At 39.5% G+C, this 15,783-nt stretch overlaps 1 protein-coding gene across 1 annotated transcript in view; it reads left to right on the top strand.

The window, feature by feature from the left end:
• The window catches only part of Adgrv1 (adhesion G protein-coupled receptor V1), a 468,823-nt gene extending 453,380 nt beyond the window's left edge, over positions 1-15,443 (top strand). Inside the window, exons 88-90 of the mRNA XM_051182821.1 lie at positions 2,053-2,241; positions 5,052-5,229; positions 15,003-15,443. Coding sequence (XP_051038778.1) covers positions 2,053-2,241; positions 5,052-5,229; positions 15,003-15,121 — 486 coding nt within the window. The 3' untranslated portion in view covers positions 15,122-15,443. The remainder of the gene's footprint in view (positions 1-2,052; positions 2,242-5,051; positions 5,230-15,002) is intronic.
• Positions 15,444-15,783: the final 340 nt, after the last annotated feature.

Below are 15,783 nucleotides of genomic sequence, written 5' to 3'. Positions count from 1 at the left end.
CTTTATTTGTGAGCAGTTTGAGAGCAGGGACCACGCATGTCTAATCCTTGCATGTCAGTGCCTGGTAATACACACAGTGAACATGTAACCTTCTACAAATTGAGAATCTAGGTGCACTATTGAAATTGCTTCATATAGCTCTGTAGCACAGAAGAACTTGTTTTTACTCTGAGGTCAGAAACTACCACAGATGAGTACTTTGGATAAATGGAGGCCCCTTTTCTATATTTGCACAGCTTGGCCCAGACCAAGCAAGAGTCATTTAAACATAATCTGTATTTAAACATCCTTTCCTTTTTATTTTAACCATGTTTGTGTTTCCTAGGGCACGTCTGAAAGTCTCAAAATATTTACTGTATACTTCCATGCTTTTAAGAAAAAGAATGCAGCCTTTGAAGGCAGTCATGTTCAGCAGGCAGAGTGATTCCTGGCGCACGAAAGGCTGGCTATGAAAACAAACAGGAGAAAGACTGTTCAGCCTTAACAGATGGGTCCTTAGAGATGGGTTTTAAAGCATGGGTTTTGTTTCCTTATCCAGCTTTTGTCCTGCCACTTCTCAACACTTACAGTGACCCTGAAATAAATCAGTAACATTTGCACAATTTTTAAGGCTGACACTTGAATTTTTTCCTGTTTTGTCTATTGCTGTGGCCAATGTAATTAGGTCATACTCATGTGAAGAGTTAGTTGTGTGAGAAAAATGTTGGACGAGCACGAGTGTTTTCAGGAAGATGTTGTTTCTATTAATGTGCACTTGAAACTAAGTCACTGAGCTTATGAAAGAACTGATGAACCAAATTCAAAGGGAGATAAATGTTTCCGCTTGCTCTCATTAGATGATTACAGCAATTGGTTTAGGAACATGTTTCCCATGCACATCACTGCTTTTTAAACATGCTTGTAGGTATGGAGAACAGCTGGGAAGGTGTCACCCTAGTAGAAGGACAGGCTTGACTGTCGCAGTTCTCCCAAGACAACCAGAGATCAAATGCTGTCCCGTGTAGCATTACACACTGTCCTCTCAGTTCACTTATATAAAAACTTACTTGTGACTGCTAGACCGTGGTGTTTCCTAAGAAGCAGTTTCCTATTTATACTGGTAGGTAGATGTTTTGGATTTGTACAACCTCTATTGCATACACTAGAAACGTTAGAACCATGGAGAGTACAAAGTTTACAAACTTCTGACACTTGTTGATATTTCTTGTTATTCCATTCCTTCTTAATTAGCTGAGTATCTTTATTTTTATCATTATTGATAAGGAATTTTAGTAACAAAGATTCTTATTTGCATTAAAATTTTAAATACCAAGAAACACAAAAGACGGGATTTAAGGCATTTTATCATCTAAATGGAAATGTCAGAGTCCCTGGGCTTTGGAGAGCAGTCATATAGTAGAGCATGTGTGGAAATTGTGACGGCAAAGAGTGTAATGACAGAACACAAACCAAAAACAGAGCCCCTTCTTGTGACGGAAGCAGAGTAATTATCAAGAGTTTGAGTATGGTGCTGAGGAATTTTGAAGAATGCACAAGATAGCTTTACTGCTCTTGTGTAACATTTATGGAGAGACATGGAATGCTATAGCTTAGGCAATACACACAGTCCCTATGCAGTCAACTGGCAGTTATTCATCTCTTTCCGGACACCCACAAAATGAATGGAATACCTCAGTTAGATAAATAGCATCAAGTGAGAGATGAATAAATATGGTTGCTTTCTAAGCAACAAGAGGCTTGCCTTCTAAAATAAGATGAACATAGCTCAGTCATAAATTTCTATAATTTATTTCATGCGTTAGTAGGCTTCATTCAGTTACTAAATATTTTGAGAAATAAAATGGTTGGTGAGAGCCCAGTCTTCCGAAGCAACACTGATGACTTGGCATTTGCGGTGACCTCTTGCTGGACTGCTAGCATATTCGTTCACTCCTAGGTTTGGGTTAGACTGGAGCCTCCTGAAGATGATCAGCTAGACTTACTGCAGTGTTAGCCTTCAGCTGTGCTAGCCTGACCACCTTTGACATACTAATGTGTTTTTCCTTTTTATAGGGACTTTATGTTTTTGTGGTTTATTTCATTTTACACAACCAAACGTGTTGCCCTATGAAGGCCAGCTATACAGTGGAAATGAACGGCCACCCAGGACCCAGCACAGCCTTCTTCCCTCCTGGGAGCGGAATGCCTCCAGCAGGGGAGATGAACAAGTCTACCCAGAACCTCATCAATGCTATGGAAGAGGTGTGTCCCTTAACCCCACCCTGATCCCCTCTCTCTTCTACTGATAAGCCCTTGCTTGAGAAAGAGTATAAGACAAAAGGTGCTAACTGATGTCTAAACCCTTTCCTCCCTGCCGTGTCATTTGAGGGATTACTTTTCTGTCCTGGAATCACCATGGAGCAGCCATTTGTATGGAGAAGTCAAAGCAAAATGTGTCATTTCCTTCAAAACCTTCTAATCTGCCATGGCAAGAACTGAATACGTCTAAGAAAAGCTTTAAAAAAAAAAAAAAAATACCATTCTTCCTAAAATCACACTCACAGCTGTCCTTATTTGCCCATCCCCTCACACTTCTTCAATCCCAACAAGGAAAAGAAAACAAGCAGGGTCTCCTTTCAGTTTATATATTGTCAGACTTCCAGAAGGAAAGGCTCAGGGGTACGTTTGGAAATCCTGGAAAATCTAAGCAGGATTTACTCTACAAAAGCTGGTTCCACTGCCGGCTGCACTATTCTGTCCTTATACGTTTGAATTACTGAGTCTGACACACATGCTCCTCACCCCTGCCTTCTGGCAGCATATTGGAAGGTCCACTGTTGGGACTGTAAGCACATCTGTCCCAGAAGAGGCAGTGATGCACAGCTCTCACAATTGTGCAGGCCCAGCATGTGCTTGGCTGCCACGCCTTCTGAAGAAAGGAAGCAAGGAAAACAGAGCTGTGTTTGCTACACACACACACACACACACACACACACACACACTACGCATGCACGCATACGTGAAATTAACATACATTTAATTGAAGAGGAAATATTGATAGGGTGATAAATATAAAGATAAATAGAAATAACTGCTAGATGGTTGCTAAGTAGATATGTGATAGACAGACAGATGATAGATAGATAGATAGATAGATGATAGAGATAGGTAGATAATAGAGATAGATGATAGATATATAGATAGAGATAGATAGATGATAGATAGATAGATACCAGATAGATAGTAGATATATGATGTACACCCATTTCTGTCAATTTAAAATTTAAGCAAATGATTACAATGCCATTACTATGTATATGTTTTTGGGTTGAAAAAATTACTATAAAGAATTATCAACTCATAATGGATAAACATACAGTTGATAAGTGATTACAGGTCCTATAGGTAGGAGAAAAATAAGTATTAGATTAAAAAGAATGTATTTTGGCTGTAAGTTTAAGAAGGGTATTTAAAAACTGAGATATGCCAGAGCTAGAGAGATGGCTCAGCAGTTAAGAACACTTGACAGAGGACCCAGGTTTGATTCTCAGCACCTACCTGGTGGCTCACAACCAACTGTAACTTCAGCTCCAGGGATGCAATACTCTCTTTTGGCCTCTGTAGGGAGTAGGCATGAACATGGTGCAATATACACATACAGGCAAAACACTCATACATGTAACATAAAACTAAATAAATCTTCAATTTTCTTAACAAAGAAAAAAGTTGGTAAGTCTTTAGTACTTTGAAATATATTGAAATTTAGTATCATTTTATATGCCAGATTTTTAAAATTGTTATCATGTTTTGATTTTAAAACCATCTTTTCTCATTTTACATACCAATCCCAGTTCCCACTCCCTCCCCTTCTTCTGCCCCCCCCATCCCAGTCCCCCTGCACTCCTCAGAGAGAGTGAGGCCTCACACAGGGAACCAACAAAGTCTTATGCCAGATATTTTATTATCATAAGTGACAATAAAACCCAATAAGAATATTTGTAAGTTCCATTAGTCTTTTTGAATGATTATTCATTTAACATTTAACCTGTCTTGTTGAAGTATCTTTTAGCCATGCATGACTGAATTAAAATAACTAACATTGTAGACCTAATGTGTCATTCACTCAGCCACACTGTAAATGTTCTATGGACAAAAGCGCCCAGAAGCTGCAGTATTGGAGAACTTAGATATAAAATATTCCTGTCAGTGAAAAATGTTCAGTAGAACAGTACTATTCACAGTGCCTGGATCCCTGGTGACAATCACCCTGAACTTTCACCTTCTCTCAAGTTCATCTCAGAGTTCTTGGTTTACTTTTCTCAGTGTGACATGCCCTTGCAGTCTCTCAGCAAACCTTACCTCGGAAGGCAACAGCTGTGACCCTCCGGTTCCTGGGCTGGAGCCATTGCTGAAGTGTTCCTCTGGGGTGTTGCACAACTGCATAGCTTAAAGTCTGTCTGCATTCCTCAGGGGCTCAAAATCGGCCTTGATCCAGCTGTCAGCGAGACTCGCAGGAGGCATGGAAAAAGCCAGCAAGAGCAGGGAAGGCCAAGGAAAGGAGGGATTAAGGGCTCCTTTACCATTGACCTCGTTTACCAGTGACCTAGAAAGATAGGAATACGTTCAGTCATCTCAGCACAGAACTCCTTTTGAACATTTCATCAAAAGCAAGGAGGGAGTTGATAAACCCCTCTAACTCAACATGTCCTTTGTATACCAACTGCATTTAAAATACATCTCAAATTAAGAATTTGGACTGTTCTGAATTTCCTTAACACACATTTTTACAAATAAAAAAAATAGATGAATAGTTTTATATCCCCATACATGGCATCATAGCAATCTACATGTGACTCTGAGTACCTTTTAAACAATCAGGTTATACTAACTGGATTAGAGGCATGCCTTTCTCAAGAACACATAAAACATGCAAGCTCAGAAAACCAATCCAATAGGCCAGTCACAGTTTTCAATGAAATGTAGAAATTCATTGCAATATTGGGCTTCAAAGTGAATGTGTACATTCATGTTATAATTTGTCACTTCCTTCGGCTCTTACCCCACCCCAAAAGGTGCCATCTGACTGGGAGAGAGCATCCTTCCAACAGACCAGCCAGGCAAGCCCTGATCTGAAGACAAGTCCCCAGAATGGTGCCTCATTTCCTTCTTCTGGAGGGTGTGGCCAGGGCTCCCTGATAGCCGATGAGGAGTCCCAGGAGTTTGATGACTTGATATTTGCATTAAAAACTGGTATGTATGAAACCCACAAATGACATTAGAAGCAAGCAGTTCTGCTAGACTACTGTATATCTCCTTCCAGGAATATGCAAATGCACTGTCAACCTTGGCACATCCTGATTCTCAGGACCCATTTCTGATCCTAGTCAAGCCCTAGGATGTTCTGTTCCTAGCATCAAATATAACACAGCCTAAAAATAATTTACAATTTGCATTTAAGGAAAAAAAACCTACATACTCTAACTCAATGTAAATGTCTGTGTCCTAAAATATGGCTAGAACACTAAGTCAGATTTGGTATAAGGAGCTCACTGAAAACAAAAACAAAAAAAAAAAAACAAAAACAAAAAAAAAAGTCATTCATGAGGATGTATTGCATGTACACTTTCTGAAGTACTGTAACAAACATTGTATGTGTCTACAATTTCCAAAGAGTGCAATATTTCACTGACTCTGTGTGTATGTGGTGTGTGTGTGTGTGTGTGTGTTTGTGTGTGCATGTGTGTGTGTGTGTGTTCAATTCCACTGAGTCTGTAACTTTTGCAAATAATTCCTATACAGAAAAAAATAAGTTCCTAAGGACTCTAGTTCATTAGCACATCACCTAGAAATGGAGAAATCTGACTGAAGGTCACATGCTCCTGGAGAAATCATTAATGAATACCATTCTCTTTGGTGTGAAATTGTTCACATTAATGCTGGTGCAATCCTTCCACCACCGTGACAAGTGACAGATACACGAATCAAGCAGGAAAGGGATGGTTTCTTTTTTCACTTGATTTTAGAAGTACTATGGACAGCTGGCCCCATTGCTTTTAGGCCCATGACTAAGTAGAAATATCAGGGAAGGCATGAGGAAATATGGTCACTCCCTGGCAACCAGAGTATAAAAAAAAAAAAAAAAGAGTAGCAAGAAGGGGCCAGGGTCAAGACTTCTTCAACCTGCTTTTCGGTGCCACCTCCCAGATGTTCATTCAAGTTTTGAAGATATCAATGAATTATACTGGTGACTAGGCCAGAGTGAGTCCCCTCACTTGAAAACGACCTTATAAAAACCCTGACAGGTACACTCTGATAGAAGACTACGTTCCCTCTCAATCTGACCAAGTTGTCAATCAAGACTAGTCATCACAGTAGTATAGGTTAGATACTTAATTTGTGAATATTGATTGTTTTAGAGGCTTTTCAATTCCTCTAAGTAGTTTTAAAACATTTTCTTTTCCAGAAAAATTTTGAACTGTTACCATTGTAAAAGTGCCAATGAACTTTTTAAAAAAGCAACAACGTACATTCCCAAAGACAGAGTTTTTATTTAAAAATATTTCAGTATAAAATAGTTTAATTTTTCTATAAAGGTATATTACTTCGGTAAAACATTTTTGTCCTCACAAAGTAAAACTCTTGGATCTTGAGAATGACTACCAAAACTCAGGAACTACATCTTACTTTGCATTTCATATCAGGATCTCAGAATTGAGAAATGGTGAAGGCACAAAGCACATCACTGTCTTCTGGCCCCTCCCCATGCTCATACCCAAGATGCCCTTTTGAGAAATGACAGATTCTACTTAAATAAATAAGAACTCATTCCTTTATACAAAACTGAAGTTAACACTCAAATGCCTGCAGGGGGAACTTTCAAAACATGAATGATTGGATGGAAGAAATGTAAACTCTGGGACTGCTGGGGAGGAATAGGTACAGGAGTTAAGGAATAATAAAATAAGTAATAAAGAAAGTTTTGTAGTTTTGAGATTAAAGGAAGAAGCTATCTCAGCTAAGAATGTATAGGGTTTAAACAGGAAAGGAAGGGAAGAAGAACATCACATACTCAAGGAATCTAAAGAACACTTTCAGTCGTGGTGTGAAGTTTGTGGAGAGCAGCGTTGAGCTAACTAGGCAGAGACAGCCTCACAGGTAACTTCACTTACACTGTCAGTAACTCGAAACAATTGTGCAGATGAATGACAATGAACACACTCCTTGAGCTTTTTGTAGGTGTTCCTCCAGGGAACAATCTCCTGCCGGGCTGTATTAGGGAAACTATAGATTCACAGTTCAAATTATCATTTTAACAGTTCTAAAGTGTTGTTAAAACAAACAAACAAACAAACAGCCTACTTTATTGAATTTAACCTTGCATTCCTGGAATATAGTTAGTTCCCATTTCCTTCTGGGAATACCGAATGCCTGCTGTTGTTTAGCACAATGTAAAAATGCTGTTTGGTAGCCGTAAGCAGTTGGGCATTTATAATAGATCATTGAAATTTTTTGAGGGAAAATAACTTTTAAGAAAGGATGAAAAGAAAATTGAAAGCAGTTCCAGAAAGGCTGTAAAGAGCAATAAAGGGCAGGCTCTAAGGGAGACCAGAGGCTGGTGGAGACTTGCTTCTTTCCTGCCTGAGTGGTCCAGAGCATCCTTAGTGTGCTTTCTGGGGAAGTTGGTGTGTCTTGCTGATGAGCATTCCTCCTGAATATTCATTAGTTTCAAATCATAAGCCAAGCACCAGGGCAGAAGGTAATATTTGAAATGCATTTGGGCACAGATTTTATTGGGAGCTTTGGGGCGTATGAAATTTGAGTTAGAAGAATGTCAGAAAGGAGAAGAAAGGCAAAGAAATGAAGAGAGAAGTTAGAGAGAAAGGAAAGAAAGAGAATGGGAAACAGGAACACACTAGATAATGTTTGCACCTAGGTCAGAGGGGAAGACAGTCCCGCAGAGAAATTCTAGAAAATAAAAAAGGTAACTAAAGACAGAAAAGAGTTTTAGGGAAAATGAAATGACTAGCTACATAAAACACTGAGCAGAGCTGGGACAGAAAAGGGGTCTACAAACCACGATCTGGACACATTAGGTTCCTTAGTGTGTTCTGTATGCTGTGTCATAAGATCTTTATGTCCAAACACTGAAGTAAGATGGGTTCTTGGAGCATAATTAAATTAGATATGTGGGCTATATATATAAAAAGTACTGAGTGCATTTGATTCAGGAATGCATGGAATGACTTGCTTAGAGATTTAGCTTAGCATTCCTTAGAGTTCCTAAACTCGTTGGGAAAAAAATATTTTAAGAGATCAAAATAGCAATCTCTAATATTGGCCCTCTGTATTATTAGAAAAGATGCTATAATAACCAAGCAGCAGCCCCTGAACACATACCATCATAGGATATGATCAAATAAAGGAGCTGACCACATGCTATCTATCTACTGTAGTAGTCAACATTAACCTATAGCCTGGATTTGACCTAACAAGATGTTTTGTTTGATTCACACAGCATTTTCACGGTTTTTGAGACAATATTAAAAATGTGAAGATACAATATATAAATCCAGAAAAAAGTCAAAATGACATGGGCTTAAACATAATTGAGGTGTTAGCATACAAAGAAATGGGTTTATTATATTGTCATACATATGTGTCATTATATTTTGTTCTTATCTGTCCCTTTACTGCTTCCCTCTAGCTGAACCTCTTCCCTCACAAAGAGTTCTTCCCCTCCTCATCTATTTTCATGGCATATGTATTCCATTCATCTTTGTGTTCCCCTCCTTTCTCTATACCTCCCTTCTCTCTCATGTGGTCTGCTTCCATGTCCTACACACATGAACATTTAGATCCAGAGTCCACATGCAAGAGAGACATACACTATCTGTCTTTATTGTTCTGACTTCTCCCATTTCTCTCTGTTTTCCTGTGATGTCCTTCCTCGTTACAGCTGAGTAAAATTCCGTTGCCAGTATGTCTCTTCTTCTCTTTAGCCATTCATTTCTAGGTGGACTTCAAGGCTGGTCCCATACTTTGCTATTGTGAATCAATAGCCATAGATGCAGAAATATAAACACAGTGTGCTAACTTAGAACCCATAACTGGATTGTATGTTAAAAAATTCCTAGGTGCCACACTTCCGTCAAAGTAGCAGAATACAAAATCTGCAAATAGAAACAAGAAGCCTTGCTATACTACAGTAATAAGCTTGCCGAGGGAAAAATTCATTCATAGTGGCTTCCAAGGAAATAAATTAATGAGCAGGTATATGAATGAAAGTGACCAGAGGTAATGATATCTATAGTGAAAGCTTCAAAACATCAAGAAAGAAACTGGAGAAGACACTAGAAGATGGAAGGACACCCTCCCCAGTGTTCGTAGCCTGAAAGAACCAATACTATGAAAATGACTATATTACCAACATAGATCTTCAAATTCTAGGCAGTTTACATCAATATTCTAATGTCACTGTACGCAAACTATGTTTTAAAACCCTGTTTTCTTATACTCATGCATGTGCTGTCATTACTAACTACACTCAGTGTGTTAACAAAGAGAACATGAATTTGGATGGGAGACTGGTAGGAGTTGGAAGGGAGGGAATAGGAGGATGAATTGGATCTAAACAGATTGTATACATATATGAAGTTCTCAAAGAATAAATAAATATATGTTTCAAATCCAAAAGTTCATATGGAATCACAAAAGACACCAAAGAGTCAAACAGAAATAGAAATGCTAATGGCTTCACAAAACCTGATCTCAAATTATACTACAGAACCATAATAACAAAACTAGCACAAAATGGACAGCAGATATATAGACCAATGAAATAGAATAGATGATCTAGAAATAACTCCACACAACTACAACTGCATAGTATTGATAACCTTGTCCATAAATGATGCTGAGAAAAGTAGATTCTGTATTCAAAGGAAACTAGATCCTTGTCTTTACCCTGCACCAAAGTGAATTGAGAATGGATCAGAGACCTTAATTTAAGACCTGAATCTACTAGAAAAAAAATCATCAAGATGGTGAGACATCTCAGATGGACCCAACAACTGAAGCACTGGATGGCATGAAATCAAGTCTTCTGCACAGCAAAGGAAAAGGCCACCAGAGTGAAGAGGCAGCTACAGAAATGGGGGGAAAAAAAGAAAGAAAAAGAAAAAAGGTTGTAACTAGAAAGAGATTAATATCTAGCACCTATAAAAAAGCTCTAAAATTTAAGTACAAAAGCATCATCCAGTCAGCAAATGGTCTAATGAACTGTGAACTGTTTAGACATTTCTCCAGAGATGAAGCACAAATGCAGGAAATATTTGAAAAAGTGTCCAAAACCCTTAGCCATCATAGGAATGCTAATCAATACTACTTGCAATTGTCTCATCTGATCAGAATGGCTATAGTCAAGAAAGCAGAGTCCTCTTATGACCTTTTTAGTTACTTTTGTGAAAAATAGCAAACCAAAGTACGTCTGCAATCCCACATTTAGAAAGCACAGGCAGGGGAAACCATCATTTCAGACCCAGCCTAAAATACACTTTGAGACTCTTTCTCAGAACACAAATAAATAAAAACACAGTTTATTAGAGATTTTTGCATCCTGCTGAGCTTTAGTTAGCTGATAATTAAAAGATAAAATTAGAATTTATGAATGTTTTCTATTTTTCCCCCTCAGAGAAAGGATAATCTTTTTATCATTGTCTAACTGGAAAGAAGCCACATGAGATACAATTGGGTCACGAATTCGAAAACCCTGTTGAAACCTTAGTTCTGTGGTTTTCATATATGAGTATTCAGCAAAGAACTGAGCCCTTCCATTTCCTCACTTATCAAATGATATGAGTTTTGTGATGTTAGGAGTTGTCTATGTAAGGCACTGATTGGAGTGTGGCAGAGTGTAGGTTTGCTGAAATCAATGGTGAAAACTACGAATTGGGCTCAGTCTATTGTTTTGCTTAAAAGCTGTTTTAGGGGCTAGGTGACATCTCAGTCAGTAAGTGTTTGTTTCACAAACTAGAACCTGAGTTCTGTCCTCAGCTTCACATAAAAAGCTAAACACAACAGGAACATGAATGCAACTCTAGTGGTGTGGGTCCAGACAAGAGGATGCTGGGACTTCCTGACCAATGAACCAGTCAAGCCAAATCAGCAAGCTTCAGTCCAGTGGGAAACCATGTGAGGTAGAGGGCTGTAAGGGAAGACACCCAGCATTGGCCTCTGGCTACCACATGCACACTCCCACACAGGAGTGTGTATACACAATACATTTTATTTTGTATGTTCACAATTTATTCTGCTGACACCTGATTGTTTACTGCGCCATGACCATGATGTGGCATAGTAGACAGGGTGGCTTAAATCTGCACCGGATTTTATATTTATTTTATAGACATGTAAATCCCTTTGAGACCAAGTTTGACACCTGGAGATGAAGAAAGAACCATGGTTAGATCTTTCAGCACATGAGACAGGGTCAAAAGACTGCCTCCATTCTGTGACTGTCCTATGGTGTGATGTGGTTGGTCCCACAGCACAAGTCAGGTCTTCATCCCTTGTCTGCATCTTTAGAACAGAATAATCACCACCCTCTTCCTAATACAAGCAGTAATTTGCTGAGAGAAAGGGGAAGTGTAAGGTTAATGAAAACTGTTGCTTGTGGTTCTTTTGTGGTTGCCCATTCTCCCTATGAAAAAGCTGCTGCTCCCACAGCCACTGAATGTTCCCTGAGTCCCTGACTTAGCGTATTAGGACTAAAAATGTTTTTCAGGAAATAACAAGACAAGCAAACTACATTTTATACTATTTGTGATATTCAATTTTGATTGCCAATTTGACTGGATTAAGAAATGTCTGGGTTAGTGAAGCACAGTGCAGGATGTGTCCTTGATGGTTTCGGAGGTGGTTCCACCATGAGGCCTGTTGGATTGTGATGCAATAATCATCTACCATCTCTAGCTCTTGCAGTCATTTTACCTTCTTGTTCACATAGGTTCCTGAGGTTTAAGGGAAGAGTTTGATAAAGAAAACCCACTTACAGCTGAGTGTTCCAAAGTCTCTCACTCTCTGTACATTGTCCAGTTGTGGGTCTCTATGTTAGTTCCCATCTGCTGCAAGAAGAACTTTCTTTGAAGAGGGTTGTGGGATGCACTCATTTATGAGTATAAGCAATATGTGATTGGAAGTCATTGTACTTCCAATGTTGTACTGCCAATGTTCCATTAGCAGAATAATAGTAGTAGGTTTTCCCTGAGGCTCCACAACCTACCAAGTGTCAGGTTCTTGGCCACTTTCACAGTGTTATGTATGGGTTCCATCTCATGGAGTGGCCCTTAAATATAATTTTAAAAGGCAAAATGATTGGTTATATCCATAACATGTATACATTTATACAACCATGTGTGTGTATTAATGTAATAGAGACACACATGCTTGCATATATTTGTATATATAATATGTAACAAACATGTAACACTTGTGCCACCATTACACTAACACACATACAGTGTGTATGCACACCACATATACACACACACGCACGCATGCACGCACACACACACACACACACACACACACACACACACACACACACAGAGGCTTTCCATAAGTCTTTTACTATTACTTGTTCTTCCCCACATTCCCTTATTTACCATGCCTTCCCATCTCCCTTGCAAATAATCCTGTTTTACTTTCCCCTTATCTCTTTATAATATACTCTATTTCCCCCTTCCTTGGAAGATCCTCTCCTGCTCCCTGGACATTTACTACCTAACCTCTGCAGTCATTCTGACTGGAACACACATAGCAAAAGCTTCAAAACTAACATCCACATATAAGAGAAAACACACAATATTTGTCACTTTGGATATGAGGTTATGTCATTGTTAATGACTGGTTTTAGCTCCATCCATTTACATTCAGGTTTCAGAATTGATTTTTCTTAACAGATGGATAATATTTTATAAATGTACCACATTTTCATTAGCCATTCATCAGTTAATGGGCTTCTAGTCTGTTTCCAATTTCTGGTTCTTATGAATAGAGCAGCAATGAGCATGGTTTGAGCAAGTAATTGTGTAGTCAGATGTAGAGGGTTGGATGTATAGTTGGATAGTTGGATCTTAAGGTAGATCCATTCCCACTCTCCTGAGAAATCACCAGACTTGTTTCCATAGTGACTCTACCAACTTGTGCTCCCACCAGCGGTGGGAGTTCCCCTTTCCCTCCATCCTTGCCAGCATGGCTGTCATTTGTTTCCCTGATCTTGACTATTCTGACCAGGATAAGATCAGATCTCAAAGGAGTTTTACTTTCATTTCCCTGAAGAATAAGGACAGTTATCATTTTAAAGTGTTTGTCAGCTATTTGTGTTTCATCTTTTGAGAAATCTCCAGAAGGCATGACAGGGAGGACTATTGGATCTGCTTAGAGCCTGATTTCTGAATACATAACCCCCCCACCAAGATACAAACACACATAATTCACTAAGTACTTTGTATGAGTATGAGCCAGAGCCAAGGGAAGGATGTAATCCAATAGGAAAGGCAGATATTTTGACAGAGAATCATGGTGTTTTGACGGGCATTGAGGGCAGTGGACTGATGTCCACAGAAGAGCACAGGCAGCCGGATGAAGAAGGGGAGAGTGTGAAGTGCATCCCTGCAGAGGTGGTGTGGAAGGGAAGGTCACTGAGAGCAAGCAGAGTCAGGCAGACCCTGCAGGCTTTTACATAGATCTCCTGTAGAGGTCTCCAGTACCTAGATAGTGGAAGCGACAGGAGAGAAAACAGAAAAAGTCTGGAAAGAGCCAGGGAATCTGAGCAGGAGGTGGGCAATTTATGTGACACAGAAACATAGGAAGGAATAAGGCAGATGGTATGAAGGACAAGATCTGGAGAAGTAGGGCTTGGCTAGAAGTAGTGGTCCTGGGCTCCTGGTTCTCTCCCACATAGGCTATTCAGAAGCTTAAGCAACCTCCTCCCCCACAGCTACCAGTCAAAGAATTGGCAGGGACTTAGCAGCTTTTTTCTTGACTTCCTTTCTGCAAAGCTGAGTGGCCAGCAGAGGCAAAGCTCTGAGAGCTGTTACCTGCTCATTGGTAGCAGCACACTCTGTCTTCTCTGTCTCCCTCACCATGTGTATGTGTGTGTGCCTGTGTGTGTCCAGAGACAGAACACAAGAGTAGAGATAGGCCCCAGATTACAGAACAAAAGAACTTAGTATAGTGTTAAATTATTGTGCCTAGGGGAAAGTAGTGCCTAGGATAAAACCTTAAAAACAGGAGTTTGAGATGTTGCATGGTGTTCACAACAGCTGGCTTCCTGGATTTCCAATGAGAATGTTTGGCACTGTGTTATTTATATGTCCCTGTCTTAGGCTTACTCTTCAGAGCCAGTTTCCTGGGGGGCACTTATAGGACAGCCACCATGTGATGTCCCTACAAGCCTGCCTTTCTTCTCAGACTAAGGGCCAACACTGAGCACCCCTGCCCCCATGGAGCTACCAGACTCAGTGGAGTTCTAAGGGTTGGTGGTTATGTTTTCCATCCCATTGATGAAAAAGCCCAATAACTTGTCTGATTTTCTACTTTGGTACACCCTTCATTGAAAAACCCTGTTCTCTATTACAAATTGTACCTGCGCATCACATGGCAACAAGGAAAATAGAAGAAGCCAGATGTGGTGACTCATGCCTGTAATCTCGGCACTCAAGCTGAGCCAGGAGGGTTGCTGTGAATATAAGACCAGCCTGGGCTACAAAGTGAGAAGCAGTCTCAAAACAAAATGGAAACATGACATTATGTCTTTAGAAATCAAATTTTACTTTTAAAGGCTATAAAACTAGCTTCAAAGTATAATTCCATAATTTCAAGGCATTTGCTATCTGTTCCAAATAAACAGCCTGGACTTTTGCTAATATAGAAATAAGATAGTTTTGTTTAATATGACTGATCTTTAAGAATTTACTGCACCAATAGCTTGGACTTGTGTGTTCATTCTTTCTCCATCCCAGGTGCTGGTCTCAGTGTCAGTGACAACGAATCTGGTCAAGGCAGCCAGGAGGGAGGTACCTTGACTGACTCCCAGATTGTAGAACTGAGGAGGATACCCATCGCCGACACCCACCTCTGAGAGCCTCTCTATCACTAACCATTAGAAAAAAAAAAAAAAAAAAGATAATTTTCCTATTTGCCTTTGCTTTTGTACTAAAGTCTACAAGCATCTACAGCCGTGTAGTAGTGATGTGTCACACTGAATGACTAACACAGAAGAGACTGTTATGGTTGGAATAGTATTTGTGCAACTTAAGAATTGACTGCTATAGTAAAAGATCCGATCATTCCTATACGTTACAAGAATGCACATAGTTCAAAAATGTTAGTTTTTTTTTTAATCATGCTAACTTGGCTAACACTGTTTAATGAAAATAATCAATAAAAACAATAGAATCCAATTGGTATCATCTAGGCTCATTATTTATGAATACATGCACATGGGCAAAAAGACAGTGTCTGTCTAGATAAGGCCAGGCACCTGTCTCTTCTAGCAGTGATTGAAAAGGATCCAAAGTCCACACTGCTCTCCATCTAGATGATTCTGAGCCCTGAAAAGCATAATATGTGGTCTGGGATCCTTCTACTGAGTGTGGATGTGTTGTGATGGTCTTTTTCATCAGCAAGATGGATTTCTGTTCTCAACAAGCTTAAAGTTCTGAACACTTTCCAGAATGAATGTTCTGTCCCCAGTTAAAAATAACTCCACCACACTCGTTCACAAAACTGAGAGGCTCATTC

The sequence above is a fragment of the Phodopus roborovskii genome, unplaced genomic scaffold (assembly GCF_943737965.1).
Source record: "Phodopus roborovskii unplaced genomic scaffold, PHOROB, whole genome shotgun sequence".
NCBI classification, from domain to species: domain Eukaryota; kingdom Metazoa; phylum Chordata; class Mammalia; order Rodentia; family Cricetidae; genus Phodopus; species Phodopus roborovskii.
Note: the sequence above shows the minus strand (reverse complement) of the source record. Positions and strands in the feature narration are given on the sequence as shown.